Source organism: Lissotriton helveticus, chromosome 4_1, assembly GCF_964261635.1.
Source record: "Lissotriton helveticus chromosome 4_1, aLisHel1.1, whole genome shotgun sequence".
NCBI classification, from domain to species: domain Eukaryota; kingdom Metazoa; phylum Chordata; class Amphibia; order Caudata; family Salamandridae; genus Lissotriton; species Lissotriton helveticus.
The window spans coordinates 1,322,632,221-1,322,654,679 of record NC_136063.1 but is presented as its reverse complement, the minus strand read 5'-3'; the positions used below and the strand labels follow the sequence as shown (position 1 = coordinate 1,322,654,679).

At 45.9% G+C, this 22,459-nt stretch overlaps 1 protein-coding gene across 2 annotated transcripts in view; it reads right to left on the bottom strand.

Annotated features, from left to right (window-relative positions):
* Nucleotides 1–22,459, bottom strand: part of CARMIL1 (capping protein regulator and myosin 1 linker 1) — a 1,033,060-nt gene that overhangs the window by 30,337 nt on the left and 980,264 nt on the right. For both annotated transcript variants that reach the window (XM_078687906.1, XM_078687907.1), the window contains exons 35-36: nucleotides 13,794–14,021; nucleotides 6,933–7,070 (exon numbers count right to left, since the gene is read on the bottom strand). In XM_078687906.1, coding sequence (XP_078544032.1) covers nucleotides 6,933–7,070; nucleotides 13,794–14,021 — 366 coding nt within the window. The remainder of the gene's footprint in view (nucleotides 1–6,932; nucleotides 7,071–13,793; nucleotides 14,022–22,459) is intronic.

The window sequence follows — 22,459 nt, the reverse complement described above, 5'->3', positions numbered from 1 at the left end:
TTGCCTCCTGCAAGTACATATATTTACTGTCATCATCATTATGTGAGGGTAAGTCACCCCAATCATCACCACAGTCATGGTCAAATGGTGGCAAACTCTGGTAAGAATCTGAGCCAAAAAGATGATGAAGCCTCTGTGGATGGCTCTCTGGTAGAGGGAGTGGCTTGTCAAATCAAATTGTATGGGAAGAGAATACTCTGGAGTGGAGTCAAAGGATGACCTTGGCTGGGATCAAGATGGATTCAGATTGGGCTTAGACACCGGAGTCGACAGGGGCATGACCTCTTCAGGACCAGTGACGATAATGAAAGGACTGGACCAGTTCTTAGAGCCACCAATGAAGGCACACCGAAGAGACGGAAGACTGCCAAACATAATCAGCATGGCCTGCTTAATGGCCTTCACCTGCTAGAGCATCACCGATGGCCTGGGGAATTAAAGGCACATCAGGCCCAGATGTAGAATCGCCCCTTTGATCGGGAGCAAGTTTGATTGACACTCTGACACCCTCCTGAATCCGCTATTTACAGAGTGTCAGGTGAGGTCAAGTCCCACTTCACCTTCTTAAGCTTCTTCTTCCCCTTACTGTGCAACTACAACAACAAAGATGACTTCCCCCAGGAATGGCCTTGAGTGGGAATGGCCCTACGCCTTCAACTTGGAGCAGGAATAGGACTTGTCTTTAGGTGTTCTGTGGTATACAACTTTGCTTCATGGTCCCAAATCACCTTTGAGTGCATTAAGACACATTCTGTGCACAACTTGAAGCTGTGATGATACCAAACACTAGAGGCACACCTTGTCCGTGTTTATCCCCAACTCACAAGTTAATACTTGTGTAACGCTATATCTGTAAGAGACATTAGTTAGTGATAGATTCCTTACCTTAGAATATCCCCAGGTGTCAGACTGGATCCGGAAAGTTTTTCATCAGCAGTAACGCTGGGTGTCGGTAGGTGGCGTTGTGTGGCTCCACGTCCATCGCTGGCAATGTAAGCGCCGAGATGACGTCACGGAGACTACTTAGGCGCCACCCATGCGTGCTGACATCAATCCTGTACACAACTTTCTGCACCAGGAACGCAGAGCCATGCAAGAAACTGACCACTGACCATGAAACTAGGGCCCTGAAAGGTATGACCTTAATCCTAGAAATCAGCTCGCAGACGGGGAGGATTGGTGGGGCGGTAAGAGATCTATCACTAACTAATGGTTCTTACAGATATATTGGTACACAAGTAGTAACTTGTGCATCTGAAAGAGACACGTTAGTGATAGATTCCTCACCTTAGAATAAATACCCCAGCAATACCAACCCCGGTGGTGGGTCTGCGAATAACATGAAACCAGAAAGTCACAGAGAACAGAACGGCCAAAGGAGCCGTCTCTCCGGACTTGACTGTCAAGGCAGTAATGCTTGGTAAACGTGTGCAGCGAGGCCAACATAGCTGCCTGACAAATGTCCTGCAAGGGAACGTCGTGTCCCAAGGCAGTAGTGGCTGCTGTCGCCCAGGTAGAATGGGCACGCAGCCCCACAGGAGGCTCCTTCTTAGCCAACTAGAATCCGGCTTTGATGCAGAGAATGACCCACCCAGAGATGGTCCATTTGTACACAGCCCGAACTTTTTTGGCACCCACGTAGCCAACAAAAAGCTGGTCATCCACCCGGAACTGCTGTGTGCGCTTCAGATAGAACAAGAGTGCACATTTGGGGTCCAGACGGTGGAGCCTCTCTTCCTCTTTTGAAGGATGTGGAGGTGGAAAGAAGGTGGGCAAATTGATGGTCTGCCCGATGTGGAAGGGCGTGACAACCTTTGGCAAGAAAGAAGGACGGGTCCTCAAAACCACTTTGTCAGGATGAACAGAAAGGAAAGGAGGTTTGGAAGAAAGAGCCTGGAGCTCACTCACTCTTCTGGCAGAGGTGATAGCTACTAGGAAAGCCGTCTTCAGAGAAAGATGACGTAAAGGACAGTTATGAAGGGGCTCGAGGGGGGAGCGCACATCAGATATGTCAAGACAAGGTTTAAGTCCCATTGAGGCATGATGAACGGCACAGGAGGAAATATGTGCGTAATGCCTTTCAGAAAACGGTTAACAACCGGGGACTTAAAAAGAGAAGGCTGATCTGAAAACCGTAGAAAGGCGGAGATGGCTGAAAGATAACCTTTGATAGTGCCCAGAGCAGAGCCCTGCTGGGCAAAAGAAAGAAGGAACAGAAGGACTTCAGAAAGAGGGGCAGAAACAGACTTTGCTGTGCACCATGCCACAAACTTGTTAAACCTGCAGGAGTATACCGTTTTAGTGGTGGGATGCCTAGCTGCCAGAATGACATCACAGACTTTGGGAGGAAGATCGAAAGCTGTCAACTGTCGCCGCTCAATCTCCACGCATGGAGGTGGAGGCTGGACAGGTTCGGTGGGTCGGAGGCAATGGCCCTCAAAAGGGACAGCAGGCCCGAAGGCCAGCGGAACTCCCAGGCTCCAATGGAGCCGCAGGGGAAGGACCCCTGGCCCCCTCGTCCGCGTCCGTAGACTGTCGGAGAGCGAAAATGCTTATTCGACTTGTGATGTGATTCCGAGGGTGAAGACTTGGACCCCAAGGAGCGATGATGATGGCTCCTTGGCCGGTCCCTCAAGCGACCCCTAGACCTCAAATGGCACGGAGACGACTGCCTGGCCTCCAGCAGCTTTCGGGACCGTTCCCGCAAAGCCTTTGGAGCCATGGCCAAACAGTGGGAACATTAACGAGAGTCATGGTCGCGCTCCAGACAGTAGAGACAGACGCCATGGGGGTCAGCCACCGACATCGTACGGTGACGGGCCCGCAGGATTTAAACCCAGGCATCCCTCTGTGGCACCAGGAGTCAAATACTCAAAAGAAGTAGAGACAAAAGTCTCATAAAAGTTAGTTAAAAAGTGACTAGGGTACCGGATCTAACGATCTGCTCCTGCTGGCGCGGAAAAAGAAAGAACTGACGTCAGCGCGCATTGGTGGTGCCTAAGTAGTCTCTGTGACGTCATCTCGGCGCTTACTACGCCAACGACGGACGCGGAGCCGCAGGACGCCACCTACCGACGTGCAGGGGTACTGCTGACGAAAAACGTTCCCGATCCAGTATGACGCCTGGGGATATTCTAAGATAAGGAACCTATCCCCAACGTGTCTCTTTCAGATATATGTTTCTAACAGTAATAGCATGGTTTGAACTCAAGAGAATTTTAAAAGAATTTAGCTAACGTCAAAATAGGGAGTCTAGCTTCAAATCTACATTTAAAGGCATGGAAAGAAAGGAACTGATGTTGATGCACACAGATGGTGCTCATATGTGGCTCCGCTCTGCCACTTTCTGGCAAAAAAAAGCCAAAGCGAAACTGCACAGCACTACTTATCGGCACACTGGAGTACTGCTGTGAAAACCTCCTATTCCAATCTGGCGCCTCAGGAAAATTGTAAAGGTGGGGTTAGACGTATCCATCAAAAATATTGTTAAATTCTGTTGGCACACTTTTTTACTCTTTATGGACCTTGAGATGGTCCTCTAAAAGTTTCAGGTTATCTGATATATAGGAGACCACTACAAAGGTGAGCTCTATTGTAAATGCTACTATGCATGAGCTAGGTGGGTCCAGCGCATAGGGAAAGAGGGTCAGGTAGCATCTCCTCAATACACTAAGCATGATGGAGCACAAGTGCAAACTGAATGAAGCACACCTAGTCTCCCTAGCCTAATAATGTACACAATGTGGGGTGGTGCCCAGTGGATGTCTGTGCCAGGCACATGCCCACTTGCCCCTTATACTATGCCAGGTCCATCTTGGGTAGTAGTAGTGCACTTTACAAACTCCTGTAACATAACATAACAAAACATAACATAACAAAAATAACTGCACAGATCCTTGGAGGACCTATGCAAGTAAAATGTCAGTAGCAAGTCCCATTATGTTTACACAGAATTTTTAAGTGAATGCATGCCTGTCAGGGATGATTATGTTTCAGTCCTTAAATGGATATTTTCCACCCTTACCCGAGGGCAATATTAAATGTGGGTATCAAAAACAAAAGCTGAATTTATAACACCTGTTGTTTGTAAATCTGTAAAAGCAACTATGATACATGTGATACAACATCAAAATGCAGGAATTTTTAGAATTACAATAGCTTTATTTCACATGTGCATTTATAAAATAGGTAAAAGTTCCCAAGTCTACCCAAATAGCTCATAGTTGGTTTTGAGTGCTGGTGAAAATATTCTAAGTATTTCATGGATTAATACTCTATTATTCTACAATGTACTAAGACCAATATATACTACATTGAATGGTAAGCTTATTGCAATATCAAAATACGGCAACCAGATTTCCAGAAGAATAGGGAACATTCAGTTGTAACTGTAAGCACTAATTCTGAGCATGGATGCTTGCATCACACTTGCCACTATGTTTTTGCCCAACAATTACTTCTAGGATCAAACATTCTTGATAAATGCAACACATAGCAGCCAAACTTGCTCCTCGGTCTTAGCATTCAATCTCGATTTTCTGGGAGTGTATTAATCTAAGTTTATCAAAGTATTTTGTTATCTACATAAAAGTATTCTTTTCACTGTACTTGCAATTATCACATTTACCCCTTTTGCTTTAGACTCTAAAGTGAGCAGGATAAAACTAAAATGCAATTGTGGTAAAGCATGTTTGCCCAACTATGCCACACATGTGCCAGATTTTTAGGATAACCAGTTTTAAAGGATCACCATGTGAACCATTCTAGGTTTGTTTAATTAATCATATGTGGATGTTCTGAAAGCATGGCATGGATCCTTCATTTGAATCAATGCTGGACACCGTAATGGTAAAGTAATATAAAGTAAAAATAAATCATCTAAACCTAAAGTTCAAGGCTATCCAAGTGCAGCATACACAACATTTTTTATAAAAGTTCATGTGTTTGAAGAGAGGGCCTTTCATCAAGGCAGAATAATGTCAATCTACGTTAAAGTATATTGGAAACATTTATCAATTTCATTTTCTAGAAATTATTGAACAGCCATTTCCAGAAACCGGCGAAATATTCAATTACTGATGAAGATAACAAAGACATGTTCATCTTTCAGAATTACACTCAGTTACTGGATAACTACAGCACTTCCTATGACTTTACATTTTGATGATTGAGAAATTATGTATTTTTGTTGGTTATCCTTCGCTCATTAAAAGAAAGTCAGATGAAATATAGAGGTATATACACATCAAAGTAGCATCACTATGCTTAGTAATATCACATTTTATGAACCAAACAATGTTTCAACCACCACACAACCCAACTATATGTTCAACATTGCTGGTATTCTTTAGACAATACCAGCATCTTCATTTGAAATACCACTCTGAAGATTCCAGATTTGTTTATTGGTTTTAGGGATGATTACATCTATATGTAGGACCCAATCACAAAACTTTTTCCGTGACTTACTATTGTTGCACTTCTGGCTATCTCCCGGAATTTAGAAATAAATCAGGAATATTACTACAGGGAGCTACACCTACTCATAGCAAACTGTGAATTGATCACATAGATGTATAGAAAATATATGGAGTTTCATTACATCATTTGATAAAGTAACTTTACTGTAACAAGATTAAGGGCCTGATTCATAAAATATTAAACCTTTTTCAGTCACAGCACAAAAGAGACATTTAGAGTCGTAATTTCCAAATCCAGGTTTACAGAACCACAATTTGTACATTTATTTTTTTGACTGTAGATTCCATTCACTGTTGGATAAACGTAGCCAGGGTTATATAATTGTCTAAAGCAGGACATTATTTTGAGGAGTGGGATGTTGATATTTCCAGTGGGAATGTAGATTAAGCCCTCAACATTATAACTGTGTGATCATTCACAACATTTCACAGTGCAGTGCCTTTTCCATTGGTATATCACATATACATTTATTCCTAAAAAGGATTGTAGCTTGCAGATACTGCAGGGAATTTGTGTCAAACCGACCTAAACGTCAAGGCTTTTTTCCTCATTGAAAATCATTTTCAAATTGAAAAATAATTCCAAGTGTAAATGTTAAACGGTAAAAACATTGTATCTTGTTAAATTAGCCTCTGCTCTCAGCCATTTTTTCCACCAGCCCCATGTTGTGTTTCTGCAGGGACTCTGGTGAAGTTAGAAGTTACGTGTTCACTGAAAGCTTGTTGTATTGATAAGGCTCGCGTGTCAGAGTCAGCAGCCCTGCCTTGCTGAAGGGCCAAAGTGCACAGATGTCTAATCTGTTATCCCACCAACACCTGTAACCTCCCTTGCCTATCTATGAAAGTGACGTGGGTAGGGGTTTATCAGGATTCCACAGTTCAGCATGTAAGCATTGTGTAAGGGGTTGCATAAGGTGTTGTGTAAGGGGTTGTGTAAGCGTTATGTAAAAACGCCATAAGAGAGTTATGTAAAATGTGATGTATCCATGACAAATAGGTTTTTGGTGAAATTCTGTGGTACCCAAAATGTATATAAGGCAGGTCTTAGACTGTTCTAGTTTGTTCCCTCTCAGGCACTTGCAATGTCTATATGACGGAGACATCTCATGAGATATAATACACTTGTGTTTTGTTCCTCTCCAGTGTTGATCCTCATTTTCTGAACCGATAGACAAGAGGGTGTCCCTACACCGGTGAGACTGATAGGAATCTCACTTCTACTTAAACACACATTACCAAAATACTTACTCCTGTAACCTATTTACACTCAAGAGCACCAGCAGGACCAAGCCCATGATTTTATTGAACATAGGTTCATTACTTCATGAAATTTTATGAAGCCCGAAAAATTAGCAAATCTCTAAAATAAAAAAAAATAGTACTTTGGAACTCTAGCACTATGTATTCTTTACATGGGGTTTTCTAATGTTTAAACCCATGGATCCTTCTTACCTTCTTCTGAAAAGAATGTTGTAGTGGGTTGTGGACTGCTTTGGCCATCTTTCTCCTCTGAAGGAACCCCTTTGAGGACGGGAGGAAGCAGTGCAACCTTTGGGGAAAGACATCCAGTTGGAGACTCTGGAAAATCTTCTGTTGGGAAGAAAATGGCTGCAGTTAAACACACATCCATCAGAAGATGCTTCTCAGTATCAGTTCTTCGAGTTACTGCCACTGTCTCTCTTATGTGGCACCAGAATATCTATCTAATTCCAATTCCAAAAATTCTTTATTTCGGCCACATGGGCCATAAAAGATGCAGTGAAAATACATACATTTAAAACACAATATTTACAATAAAAATCCTGCTGGACCTGCAATGTTAAGAAATACAAGGTAATATAAATTAACCAGACATTTTCTTCCTTATTATCCATGCTGCCATTAAAAATTTAGAAACCGCAAACACAATGTGGCCCAGGGTGTTGGTTTTCATAACCCTGTAGGCCTGTAGATACTTCCTAAAGCCCAGGTTCCGACACAGAGGAGCTAACCAGCGCCTCCTCGGGCTCCGGTAGGCATGACAGCAGAACATTATGTGCAAATCATCTTCGTCATTGGTTTTACAGCATGGGCAGAGTTTATCACCCCCTAACGACCATTTATAGGTAAATACTTTAGTAGGGAGTGTGCCAAACCTCCATTGCAGGAACAGTTTCCTCGCCAAAAGAGGATAGATAAAATCCATAAAAGGTTCAAACACATAAGAATTTTTGGATTCCATAAAACGTCCCGTCAGAGTGCCACTATCATGAGCATTGACCATGTCAACAAGGTTTTTATTCTTGTACAGCTGGGCAAGGGTTTTACGCGAAATGCTTCGACAGCCCTGAGCTGGATCATCCCATAAGTCTGGCAAGTTCAGGCTGAGCAGTTCCGACTTAATAAATGCCAGCAAGGGAATTTTACAATTAGCATTCAGCCTCATGACATGAATAAGGTCCTGCCTATAATGATAGAGTTCCTCGGTGGTCCAAATCCGGTGCCAGAACTTCACAGGTTTCGAGCGTAGATCCTCAGCAATAGAGGGAAGGCCCAGGTCAAGTCTTAGGGGGAGGAGTGGTGTGCCTTGCGGGAGAGCAAGTAAGCGTCTCAAAAAACAGTTTTCCACCCCTGCCATAACCTTCCCTGCTATGTGTCCCCACAGCTCACTGCCATAAGTGGCTGCTGCCTTCGCTTGGGACCTGTACGTTTCCAAAGCCGGGCTTACAGGCTTGAAGGTGGACTTATTGGACACCTTCAAGAGTGCGCCCGATAACTGGGAAAGTTTCAACCTAGATCTTGCTACCTGGGAGTCCCATGCCAAGTTTTCTTGAAGTGATACCCCCAGATATATAAAGGTCGAAACCCTTTCGAGACTAGTTTCCCCCAGTTTTGGATTGGGTCTAGTTTTGGTGGGGGGGTTGAAGATCATGAACTTAGTTTTTTCCGTGTTCACCTCCAACCCATGTTGGCGACAAAAACGGCCAAAACCGTCCACAATCCTCTGAATCCCCATAGGGGATTTGGAAAGAAGGAGGGTGTCGTCGGCAAACATTATTGCCGGGACCCTCCTTCCTGCCAAAACCGGGGCATCATTGTCTTCAACAGCGTCAAGATGTTGAATGACGCTGTTAATGTACAGGCAGAACAGTGTCGGAGCCAAAACACAGCCCTGTCTGACACCTCGAAGGACCGGAAATTTACCCGAGAGCTTTCCATCCCTCCCACACCTCACTTGCGCAAAGTTGTTCTCATGCAGCCTAATGATGATACTAAGGAGGTGGGGGGTACTCCTAGCTTCTGCAGGACCTCCCATAGCTTCCCCCTGGGGACTAGGTCAAAGGCTGACCTCAGGTCCACGAAGACCATGTACAATCGACCTCCCTCTAACGTTACCGTCTTCCAATACAGGAGAAGGAGGCGAAAAATTTGGTCCATGGTCGACGTGTTCTTCCTGAAGCCAGCCTGGAGGGGGCTCATGATGTCATTATCCTCGACCCAGTCTAAGAGATGGTTTAGAATGAGGCGCGCAAAGAGCTTTTGGGGCACGTCTATTAGGCTTATAGGCCTATAGTTGGCGGGGAGCAGAGTAGACCCCTTCTTGTGGATGGGTACAATCTCTGCCCCCAGCCACGACCCAGGGATCGCCATACCTCCGAGAATGGCATTAAAAAGAATGAGAAGGTATGGGCCCCAGATGTCCGGGTGATGCCTAAATAGATCCCCGGGTAACCTATCCAGACCTGGCGCCTTCCCCACTGCTAAACGCTCTAGGGCAGACTCCACTTCCCCCAGGGATAATTCCATGCCAAAATCCTGGGAACCCAGGGGCAGTTGCAACCCTACGTCCGAGCAAGAATTAGTGTCTTGATAAAGTGCCCCAAAATGGGCCTCCCAAACCGCGGGGGCTATGTTAGGTTCAATTGCTTTGTTGAATTCCCCTATCCCATTGTTTGCAAGGGCCCAAAATTTCCGGGAGTCCCTAGCTCTTAGGGCATCATGAAGGTCCTGCCAGTGGTTCCAATCCCACTCGGTCCTGGCAGTCGCCGTCACTGATTTATAGTGCTTCCTAAGGTCACGTACATTGGCCTTATCGGACCCCTCTTTTATTGCAGCAATAAGCTCAGATTTTGCTGCCCTACAGTCGGAGGTGTACCAGGTAGGAACATGGGTCTTTTTCTTTCGAGTTGGGACCACCGGATGGAATACCTCAGCCAGGTCCCTCACTAAATCCTGATGTATGTTTCCCAGTTTCTCGTTATAATCTGGGGTTTTCGGTTCATCCAGAAGTGCGTCCACCTCCATGAACCTTGGAAGTGCGAGCTCGTATAATTTGTTAATGGCCTCTTCTGAGCTCACCAGCTTTCCCCACTTGACCCGTCGCCTATTTGTTGTGAGGAGCAAATCCCCCGTGTCTTCCCCTTGATCAACTGGGGATGGGTCCGTCGGAGGCAAGGGGCACAGGATATTTAAGCAAAGGGCGTTGTGATCACTATCTGTCCTATTTCTTACCCTAAAGTCGAGGACTTTAGGCCAGAGTGTGATGTCCACCATGATGTAATCTAGCCTCGACTCATGGCCCCTCCTGTTAAAGGTACACACCGAGGGGGTATCGGAAGGGGTACGACCATTACACGCCCTCAGTGCGCAATTCAGGGTAAGGGACATGAGTTGTATTGCTAGAGGGGACCAGGCTTTCGGATGAGGAGAAGACGAGGGTGGAACCCCCCAGTGGTCATCCTCGGCCGTAAGGGCACCATCCAGTAAACCTTCCAGAGGTTCAAAGTGGCAATTGAAGTCTCCTCCAAGCACCACCTTGAAATCTCCCGAGATTTGACCCAAAAAGGAGGACAGATCATTTAGGGTTGGTGATTCGTTTGGCGGGGCCACTGGTCGCGAGTAGACGTTAACAATGGCCCACGGAGGTTTGCCAGGCCATGTGAGCCGAACACACTGGATGTCCTGTGAACACGTGAAGACCTGTTCCGCCTGGCACCCAGTATGACTCGCAATCCAGATTGCCAACCCACCTGATGGCCTCCCCCTCCCACCCCATTTGGCAGGGATTTCAAATACTTCAAACCCTCTCCTCGACTGGGTGACCCTCGCCCATGTTTCCTGGAAGAGGAGTATGTCACAACCACCTACTAGGTGATCCCATTCAGGAGAACCTTCCTTGTTTGCAATTCCTGCCACATTCCAGGAGAGAATTCTCAACCCTGGAACAGGTGGCAGGTTACCCTGGGCTCCGGTAGGAGGTCGCGGAGTGACCAAGGGTGGATTAGCACCAAGGGGACCAATGCCGCAGACCGCGATGGCGGGAGGCCCGGCCAGCTCCGCCGCCCCAGTTTGTAAAATATGGGCAGGCCCGGTGTTAGGTGAAGGTCCCCGTTGGCACAGATTATCGTCCGTGTCAACCATTCGCTCTTTAGCGGTATCCTGGCGGGTGAGTTCAGTCGTAGGGACTATACCCGCTCCCACACGTCTTTGCACATCATCCACCATCTTCCCAGGACCAGACAGGATTTCCCTAGTTTGTGGTCAATCGACCTGATCCAAACAGGAAAACCTGTTATGATGTATGAAGTTAGCCTGGGCAGGTGGTAGAGAGTGCCTTGCTCTATAGCGGGAGCCATCTACAGCAAAGCCTACCCTAGTCCACCCCTTCTCACTCCCTACCACCGTGTTGCTATCACTAGGATAGAAATATGAGAGGGGTACAAGTTCAATTTTGGACTTATCAGGCCTTACAAGCCAATTGCAGATGTAGTTTGCAACGTGTGGGCTTTTGAAGCTTAAAATGATACAATCCCCTACCATATTCTTTAAAGTGGGGCCAATCCATGGAATCCTCCTTACCATCAAAACCTCACCTTTCAAGTTTGGAGGCAGCGGCCTATTGATGCTAAGCCAGCTTATAACCTTATTACGTAGAGAGTCTTGGGTCTCCCTTACACCACCAGTTAGCTCAGGAACTCCCACCATAATTGCTGTGTATGGAACTGCTTCTGGAGGCAGGTTAACCACCCTGCGCCTATCAGGGGGGGGAGCGATACCATCAATCGGGCCACTTATGGAACCCACTACCGCCCCTGGTTGCGGCGCCAATTGCGGTGCAGAGGGTGGCTTAGATCTCCTGGGAGCCGGAACAGGGGGCCTAGGCGCTGAAGGTAACAAAGTGCGCGTCTGAGAAGCAGACGCACCGTTTGTACTCAGCGATACCCTATTAGAGACCAGGGGCAATACAGGGGGAAGTGAGCTGTTCCCAGGTGGATCCCCGGTAGCTATGGGAACAATTGCAGCTAAGCCAGGGCTTTCCCTAGTGTGATTATTTTCCAGGGACTGGAGTAGATTCTCTATGGCATCCAGTCTAGCTGAGATGGGAGTTAACAGATTCTTAATAATAACTGTAAGCGAATTGATTATTATATCTGTACTATTAGAGGATGCCCCACCAAAGATAAATGGGCCCGCCGACAATGATAGTGGCACAGGAACTGGAGAGGCCTTGAGATCCGGCCCAGACCCGGATAAAATAAGCTCCGGGGAAACCGAAATATCTGAGCTTTCTTCGAGGGATGATTCAGATATATCAATTTTTGCCCTTTTTGCCCTCTTTATTTCCCTGGGCCTTTTCCTTTTTAAAGGCTGTACCACCCCACTATCTGCAGGGTCTATAATCAGGACCGCCTGTCCCGCTTCAGGCGTGTCTGATCCCATATTATCCGGAATAGCAGAATGATCAGAAGTCCCAGATGGCCGTGAAAAGTTTCGATCCCTCTGCGCCAAAGGAGTTCTTAGCTGCTGAAGGACCGACTCAATAGTCTGATCAATGCTGTCCAATAATGACATATGGGTGACGTCCACAGTGATGGGTGTACTAGCATCAGTTGAGAGAGATTCCCCATGGTCCAGGAACACACTTTCGGGACCCATCTCAAGGTGAGAGTCCGTGGCTAGGTGACATTTACTAGTTTGAGAACTCGCCTTGGGGAAAAAAATTTCCAAAGTACTTACGCCTTGTTGGGCAGACTTACTCCTTAAGGCTCTGGACGCCATTATGGGGTAGATACTAGGGCAATTTAGCGGGGGCGTTAGAGGGGAGGCCCGGTCCGGTCTCTACCGGCCTCTAACGGCCTAAAACGGCCCGCTCTTTGCCCGGTCTTCGCCCCGGGCTGCGTCCCGCGCTGCGGGAGGAGGAGAGGAAGAAATAGGGGGCGTGAGGGGCGGGGCCAGCAGGGAGAGCGGACCGGAAGGTGATGGACGGTCTAGCAGGGACTCCTGGCTCCTGGAGTCCCTGCACGCTCGCAGCCCCGCTAGCGCCTCTCACCCGCAGCCAACAACAGCAACCAAGCCTTCCTCGCTGTGCCCTTGAGCCCCTCTGCGCGACGCGGCACCCGCGGAGCGGGTGCGGCGAGATGTGGTATTTTGACGGATGGGCGCCGCTGACGTCCCGGTCAGGTCCAGTAATGCTCCGTGTAAAAACAGCAAGTGACCCTATCTATCTATCTATTCACGTTTCCAAACTTAACAATCTTCCATAAACTATGCCCATACGAATGCAAGCACATGGGGAAACATTTAAAAGGGAGTCAACCCAAACAATGCTTACTGTTTCAATAGCATACACCAGACTAAGGGCTCGATTTAAAGTTTGGTCTACATATATTTAATCTATCAGGGCAACGAAGTACAGTACTCCAGTGCCCGGAAGAAGTACCTGAACACCAAAAATGGCGAGTGAACATCTCTTGCAGTTACAGGATGATGGAGGCATGCGACAAACTTTCAATTTTTTTTTTTATTTCCTAAAAGAAAATACCAAAGCGGATTTTTCTTTTTGTTTTCTCCCAGTCTGTTAGGGGTAATTTTACAGTTTTCCCTTATTAGTTTTACCTGGCGGTAAAAGACAATAAGGAGACTGGTCATTTGTCGGCCCACTCTAAATAGGGTGGGTGAAAAAAATGCCAAACCTCTGATGGACCTTACTCTTTCGAGCTGTCAGAGGTGTATGTCAGCGGCAGAGACAGCGTAATCTCTGTCTTCGATATACTGAAGGTCCACCTACCTCAAAATGAGGTAGGCGGACCTTTCGTATGGCAGAGAGGGTACTGCTTCACCATTGCCATGGAGTGACCTCTCCGCCAAACTATAATTTAGGCACAAAGATTTCTAACAAACATTGACTACACATATTTGAGAAACTAACTTTTCAAGGAATTCATAACAAAACAGCTGGTGCATACAAACAAACAAGGTACTATACAATGGTGATAATGTTATTTATAAAAAATACAGCTATCTAGTGATACCACTTGAACTTCTATATCTCACCTGTGCGGGAATTGCTTCGAGGTTTTTGTGGCACCGCGGGGCGCCCTGCAAATGTTGGCTTTGTTGACTGAAAGGGAGGCTTTGGACTGGTTGGTGTGCTGGAGGAACTCCTGGACCGTGCACCCACTTCCCCCTTTACTTCTGATTTAATACTTTTTTCTAATGGCATTGAGTCCGCTGCTGGCAAAAGGGAACGGCTTTCTGCTGTGGTCACATGAACTTTCGATACTAAACAATAGCAAAAAGAAAAAAAGAAACCACATTCAGTAGTCTACAAAAAATGACTTTTTGATACGTAAACATTTACCTTACTAAACATCTCTTCAATGAATGTACATTTTACAGTAATGATAGGCGAAAATCAAGGAAAGTACTACATGTAAAACATGGTGGTTTCATGTGACTTGCAAGCAATTGTCCATGCACATGCTCTAAGACAGGCATTTTTGTGGGGATTTTTGTGGGGATTTTATTAGATGATGATGTGTTTGAAAATGATATAACGTATTGGCAATCAACACCAACGAGCACTGTCCTTGCAAAACAGAAATAAAGAGGAAAGAAAACAGATATAAACAGAAATCAACATGCTTTATCCAACACGTAAATTAATGTGATCATATCGAAGTGCTTTGTCAGTATGACACAAACAGGAAATTAAAGAGAATAGTATATTTTTGTGCCATTTGAACACCAAATTGATGTATATGCTGGTCTTTCCCATTCATTTTTCACAAGGTCAATTTCACACCTAAATTCAAGGCATGTACCTAGGTCTGATTACTCATCATTAATGTAATAAACCCTTAGTAGACTACCCTCTGTAGCCAAATTGCAATGTGCTTGTGAGTGCCTACCTGTGCTCCTTTAGTTTAAAGTTGTTTACTCTGATGGTTAAAACCCTACAGTAGAACTCAGCACTCAGAAAACCGCAAGTGTAATTTCTTAGCATTATGGAAAATTTTGTTCACAGCCAGCAGCAAAATGTGATTTCAACACTAATGCATGAAATGCACCTTTCATCTGCTAGAGGCAAGTGCACATGTACCATGAGGCATACAACACAACGCTATTGACTGGTTCACAGTTCTCACATTTGTATGTTTGTAGAAATGCAACTGGTTGTTTTTTCACTTTCATTTGTGAGAGAATGACAAAAGTATAGATACTTGAACGTCCTTCCCAAATTTCACCAGTTTGCAAGTTAGTAAGCCAACCACCTGATAATCACAAAGGCATAAACTAGGTAGTTATGTGTAAAAACACACATTGAAGAGGAATTCCATGCATGAAGACACATTGTTTTTAGGAACAAGTAAAAAGGAACAGGCCGGACCTGAGCCCAGGTTCAAAATTATGATCTTAAAAAACAGGGAGAACATTTCTGCATCCACATGTGTTGGTCCCATTTTTGGGAGCCACGGTGCACGCAAGGGTTATCAGCGCTCAATCGAGGTGATTGAGTCCATGTGCCTCAGATGTCCAAGACTGACCTTTTAGTTCCCCAAACACTGAGCTCTAAGTAGATACTTAGAGCACATGCATGACTGAGTAGATCAGGTTAAGCAGTTCAACGCTTACTCAGGAGGATGTGCGGGGTTAGATACTCAGAGCACAGTGACTGACAAAATAGTGACTGAGAAGGTGATTGTCAAGCAGTGCTTTGGCTTCATAAAGAAAGGTACTTTAATCTATGGCCAATAGAACATCTAACAAATATGGGATTAGCATCACAGGAATATCAGACCCCTTATGAGGAAATTAGAGAGGCAATATACCATAGTGATTAGCTGATTCAGCTCTTGCCTACAGCCAAGCCCAATGGGTCTGTCCTTACCTTTCTCTTTTGTGAAATTGTCTTTTTCTAACATGGAGAGGGAAACTTCAGTTCACCGGTAATCCACTTTAGTGTTGAGTCACTAGGACCATACTCTGCCATTTACCATGTCTTTGCTTGGCTGAGCTGGGTACCTCCTCAAGGAAGCATAAGCACAATTATCGCCCAACCAGTCTTCTTTTCTGGGATTGGTCCAGGTCTTCTCAGAGTGGTCACAATCTTTGAAGTGGCTGACAGAGATCAAGAAAATCCCTTAGCCCAAAAAAAAGAGATATCACCCAGATGTTTTGTGGAAATGGGGTAGTTTCTCAATAAGTTAGATTAAGGTCCAATGAGGAAGGGGTCTTTAGGGGTCCCTGGAGCCTGCGTTTCAGGCTCCTTGGGTCACACTGGTGATGAAAGGGCAGGCATTACAGGGTGCACAGTAATTCTTCAACAACAGTGCTGTGCCTATCAGCAAGTTAGTTAAGCACATAATACTTTAAGGTGCTATTCCTGGCGCTCTTAAGGCCATTAGAGGGTCCTCTGGCAGAAAGGCACGCAGATAAGAGTTCCAGGAGTGTCAGTCCACACTAGCAACCCTATCAAACTCTCGCAGAACAGAAAGGTGGGCTGAGACATCTTCAAGACACAGATACAGTCAGCAACGGACAAACACAAAGCAGGCAAGGGTGCACAGGCTCACCACGGTCTCATGAAGCACAAATCTTCACAATGGACTCCACAATGTAAAGGTCGCCTGTGATTTACTGGGTTAGTCCTGCTTTCTTTAGGCAGCTCCTCCAACCACTAAGTGCTCCGCTGGGCAGACTCCTTATGCAGGGACAATCCAAGCACCCCTGTGTCAGCCACAAGTGAGGCTCCTCATCTAAGGTGGAGCCTCAGCTTCTCCAGCCAAATATTTCAGCCAGCTCTGCTGACGCTGCCTCACCTGCCTCGGAAACAGACTCTCAGAGACACCAGCTATAAATCACAGAGCACCAGTTGCCTGGCACCTATCAGTGACAGATCCTGCAACACTGACTTGGGGGTTTCAATCCTTTTTTCAAACCATATTTGTAGACTGACTTTCTCTGGCACATTTCTGGGACTGGTTTGAAGTGGTTCTGCCACTTTGTGCATTAATCTCCAGAAAAGCCAGCAACAGGAGTTGTCATCAATTGTCATTCGGAAAAGAGGTTTGGAGCTGACCTCAAATCATAAGCACGCAGTGGAGAGAAGCATTTACTCTTTATTAGGCCTGGGTGTAATTCAAATGAGGTGGTGACCTAGTTCACTGGGTTAGCACACCCACACTTGTCCTCTTGCTGGATCAACCTTGAGAATGAAACTTCACTAGTGATGTCTTTGCCAACACAAATCTGACAAAAACTGGTGGACATCTTGAAACCTGCCAAACCCATGTGTGGCACCACCCTGCCCAGGGCAGGTCCTTCTGGTTAACCCTACTGGTCTAAGAGCACCAGGCCTCCCAGGTGAAAGCCATGGCTTTGTCTGCCTCTCACAGGGGATTACAGGAACTGTTCTGCCCGCAGAAGCCCCAGACTCCTCCTGGGTCCGAAGCCACTCTGCCCCGGTTAGAGAAGATGACCCTGCCTGGTGCTTCAATCCTTTCCCTGTGGGGATTGGGCCTCCCTGGTGTAAGCCATAGCTTTCACCACCACTCATTGGGCTCTGCTGAAACTGTTAAGCCGGCATGACCCCGAGACTCCTTTTCAGTCAGATGCCACCATGCTCTGGGATCTGCCCCATGGTTCCCTTGTGGCCCCTACTCCTTATCCAGCTGTTATGCCACCCAAGACAGGCCACTCATTGGTCACTCCAAACCCATACATGCTGGGATCGGGTATGAGATGGTCCAGGTGGCAGTGCCTTTAGGGGGTCCCAGCCCGTGGAGTCACTGCAATTTGGTTACCCCCCCTCTCTCCCAGATGCGTGCTAGCAGACCACAGATTCCATCTCGGAGGGGCTGTCTCTCGCATGGAGCCCCTCTACTGAATTGAGATGTGATGTAAATTAATGTATCAGGCCTGGTGGCAGTAAATTAAATAAGATTTTAAAGGTTTGTATAATGTGGGTCAGTACATCCTTAAAAAGGGTATAAATATTTCAATATTTTAAGCTATCAGGCTATTTCAGATTGGTGAAATGGAATACGTTATCTTACCAGTGGCAATTTAGGGCAAAATGCACCTGGGGACTGTGGAATAAGTTATTCTTGCCATTGGCAATGCAGGATTGATTAAACAAAAAGAGGAGTACCCCGAACGAAGAGTTTGAAAAATTCTCGGGAGGGTAGACTTACTGGCAAAAAGGAAAACATGTATCCTTTTATATAAAACCCCTCACTCACCAATCTAGTGGTGACATGCTTCATCATCGGGGTCCACCCTGGTGACCTAGCGTCACCAGGATGTGCTTCAACACCTGTAATACAGTGGAGCGGGTTGTGACTGTAGGTGCAAAAAAATAATGTTAAAAATTGTCCTGGTTTAACTCAAAACATAATTTTTATTTTAGAGCAACTGAACAATATTAAAAAGTAAAGGCGAGATACTGGTAGGAAAGTTACGACCAGAGTATCTCTATATGTGTCTTTGTGGGTTGGCCAACCCACAAAGACACATAAGGTTGGTGAGTGAGGGGTTTTATAAAAAAAGGATACATTTTTTCTTTTTTGCCAGTAAGTCTACCCTCCCGAGAATTTTTCAAACTCTTCGTTGGGGGTACTCCTCTTTTTGTTTAATTTAGTTCCTTTCAGGGGAATAGGAGTAGTCTCGGTTCACTTTTAGTGAACAACATCCCTTGCTCTCTCCTTGTTTTTCAAAATGCAGGATTGATCACACCTATGGAATGAATAAGAATTTGATTAAGCTATACAGACTCACATACTAAACCATCTATTGTTTTCCTATCTTCAGGTTCTGCCTAGACAGAAATGAAGGGGAGGAAATCTCCCTGCATTGACTGGTCAAGTAGGGATGAACTGGAGTTCACACTTTCCTAATTTCACCTCCCCCCCCAAACTTCGCTTAGATTTGTAGTATTCATTTGCCCCATAGGCATTCTACCTGTTGTCTAGCAAGGAGAATGGAACTGTCTTTGCTGCGCGGGGAATGGACTATTTACTATGGCTGGGTTAACTTATTCTACAGAGCTCTCACCCATAATTAAAAGTCTTTGTCATTTTAGATTTTACAGGAAATGTCCGGTGGGATTTCCGCAATCTGAGAGTATATGTCACAGTGATGCTATGAAATGGGAATGAGACTAATGTGAGACAACTAGGAATTGGTTTGGGGATACACATGAATGACAACTTGCTTGTAAATTAAAAAGCCAGTGCTGCGGCTACTGTTACTCATTTCACCCTTCCCATCACTGAAGATAAACCGTCCCTGAGTTGTCTGCTGGAGTACATACCAGTAGGATTGTCCTAGTCATCAGCAGAATCTCTGCCTATGAGAACTTACAGAGCTGTGGAAGAAAACAAGTTACTTACCTGTAACTTTGGTTCCCCAGTATTGGTAACTTTCATAGATTCCCTTGCTTTGTATCATTCCCCGTCGTGGGAATGGGAGCCTCGGTAAATAAAAAATATCATAACCATAGGTACAAAAGAGAAAAATCAGGCCTAGGCCTCATCTCATTTTGTAGCATATCACCCTCTTTGTGTAAAAGAGCCCAAACTTTCTGCAACAACCAATCAGAATAGCCTCACACCATAGAACCTTCCTGAGAGATCCTCAGAGCCTCAGATTTTCGTAGCCGTTGTGCAAACAGCCACTAGCTCAGTAAAAAGGCCGAGCTTTCCCAGGGGAGGAGGGTGGGCGCATGGGAATCTATGAAAGTTACCAATACTGGGGAACCAAAGTTACAGGTAAGTAATTTGTTTTCTTACCCCAGTATTGGAACTTTCATAGATTCCCATGCTTTGTATCGGAGTAGCTAGCAGTAAGCCATAAAAGCACATTTTGTTACATGATTCTCATGACATGACAACATAGCTATCCTCCTAGGAAACAAATCATAAAATGTTACCATAGAAAGAACACAATAGCCGAAACAAAATGTGACAAACAGGAAGGAGGGATTGTAGGGAAAGCTCACCTCTTATTGAAAAAGATTCCTGAGGACTGCTTGCCCAACAGCAGCGTCATCCTTCATTGTAGACTCTAGGCAGTAGTGTCTTGTGAAGGTATGTGTACTGCTCCACGTTGCTGCCCTGCAGATGTCCTTTATAGGGACTCCAGAAAATAGAGCCACCGAAGATGCCACTGATCTTGTGGAATGGGCACGGACTTTTCTTTCCAGTGGTTTGCCCGCTCCTTGATGGCAGAACTGAATAGCACTGAAGATCCAGCGGGAAATGCTGGCTTTGGTTAGCGGAAATCCCTTCCGCGGGGCACTGTAGGACACGAACAGTTGTGAGGATTTCCTAAAAGTTTTGTGCGCTCTAAATAGAACTTTAAACACCTGTGAACGTCCAAAGAATGCAAGGATCTTTCTGCTGGAGAAGTAGGTCGCGGAAAGAATGACTTTAAAATTATTGGTTCGTTCAGATGGAATTCAGACGGCACCTTTGGGATGAACCTCGGATTTGTTCGAAGGATCATGACATCCCGCTTGAACTGAAGGAAAGGTTCCACTATAGACAGCACCTGAAGCTCATTAACTCTCCTGGCAGATGTCAATGCCAACAGAAGAGCTAGCTTCCAAGATAGGAATTTAAGGTCCGTTTTGTGGACGGGTTCAAACGGGGCTTTCTTTAGCTGAGCTAACACCAAATTAAGCTGCCAAATCGGCGGCGGAGGACGGACTGGAGGATACATCCGAAACAGGCTTTTTAGGAACTGCTTGACAATCCTAGCAGACCAAAGAGAAGGACCTGAAGATGTCCGCCTGATCTTGAGATGGCCGCCAGATGAACTTTCACAGAAGAATGAGCCAACCCAGATCTAGCCAGCGACAGGATATATGGTAAAACCTGATGTGGAGCTGAAGTGTAAGGGTGAAGATGTTGTGTCTGACACCATAGGCAGAATCTTTTCCATTTTGCTTTATACGTTTTGTTCGTACTTGGAGCTCGAGCCTGAGACAAAACGTCCCTACACTCCTTGGGGAGGTTCAAATGTCGGTACTCTCTGTACTCAGGAGCCACGCCGCCAAGTGAAGCGAGCTCGGGTCCGGATAGAGCACTTGACCCTGAGACCTCGACAACAGAGAAGGAACCAGTCGCAGTTGAATGGGATGATCCTGGGAGAGCAAGAGGAGTTCCGTGTACCAAAACTGCCGGGGCCACGCTGGTGCAATCAAGATCATTCTGCACGGTTCTGCCTTGATTTTCCTGATTAACCTCGGAATTAGAGGTATCGGAGGAAAAGCGTAAAAGAATGCGCCGTACCAGGCAATCGAAAGCGCGTTCCCCAAGGACCCCGGATGGTGATCCCTGCTTGCATAGAACCGGCAATTGGTGTTCTCCGGAGTCGCAAACAGGTCTATGGTCGGGGTCCCCCAGATCGAAAACACCTCCTCTAGAATGGTTTGGTCTAACTCCCATTCGTGATTGATCGATTTCTGACGACTTAGCGCATCCGCTGTTACATTGAGCGAACCTGCAATGTGTTCTGCCGTCAGAGCAATGTTGTGAAGATTCGCCCAATCCCAAATTAGTTGAGCTTCTTTGGATAGAGTCTGAGATCTGGTTCCCCCCTGCTTGTTGATATAGTGCATGGCCGTCGTGTTGTCCGTCCGGACCAGCACTGAATGATTCCGAATCCGTGGCAGAAAAGCCTGCAAGGCTAATAGGATGGCTTTGAGCTCCAACAAGTTGATGTGGCACTGGCGTTGACCTGGATCCCAATGTCCACTGACATGTAGTTCCTGGAACACCGCTCCCCAGCCTTCTAATGAGGCGTCCGTGGTGAGAACCATGGGAGACGGAGGAAGCATGAAAGTCAAACGCTTTGCGATGTTGCTTTTCACTAACCACCATCCGCATGCCTCTTGCATCTCTGATGTCACAGAAATCCTGTCGTCGAAAGAGCCCTGTGCTTGGTACCATTGTTTGTCGAGCTGCTCTTGCAGCGGCCGCATTCGCAGCCTGCAATGCGGAATTAATGGTATGCAGGATGAAATCGATCCGAGCAGGGACTTGTAGAGCCGTACTGATAGGGATTTCTTTTTTAGTAATCGAAGAGCCGAGAGCATCAATTTGTTTTGACGTTCGTCTGTTGGGTAAGCCTTGCAGTGTTTCGTGTCCAAAATTGCCCCCAGAAACCTTGCTGACCTGGACGGTTGAAGAACTGACTTGTTCTCGTTGAGTTGAAGGCCCAGGTGAGTGAACAATTGAATGCAGGTTTGAATGGCCCTGGAAGTTTCCTGGAAAGATGGAGCTTTGACTAGCCAGTCGTCCAGGTAGGGAAAAACTTCCAGAGATTGCTTCCTGAGGAAAGCTGCTACTGGAGCCAATACCTTTGTAAATATTCTTGGTGCAGACCAGAGACCAAAAGGAAGTACTTTGAATTGGAAATGGCTCTTGCCTACTGTGAATCGCAAGTATAGCCTGTGAGCTGGGTGGATCGTCACATGGAAATAAGCATCCTCTAAATCCAGAGTCGCCATATAGACCCCTGGATTTAGCAGACGAAGAATATCCTGGAGGGTGACCATCCTGAAGGACAGTTTGATGAGATAAGTGTTGAACTCTCATAGATCTAATTTGGGGCGCCAAGTTTCTGTCGTCTTGCGAACCAGGAAGAACCTGGAATAAAACCCTCTCCCTCTCTGCGAGAGAGGTACAGGCTCTATCGCCCCCTTGATAAAAAGC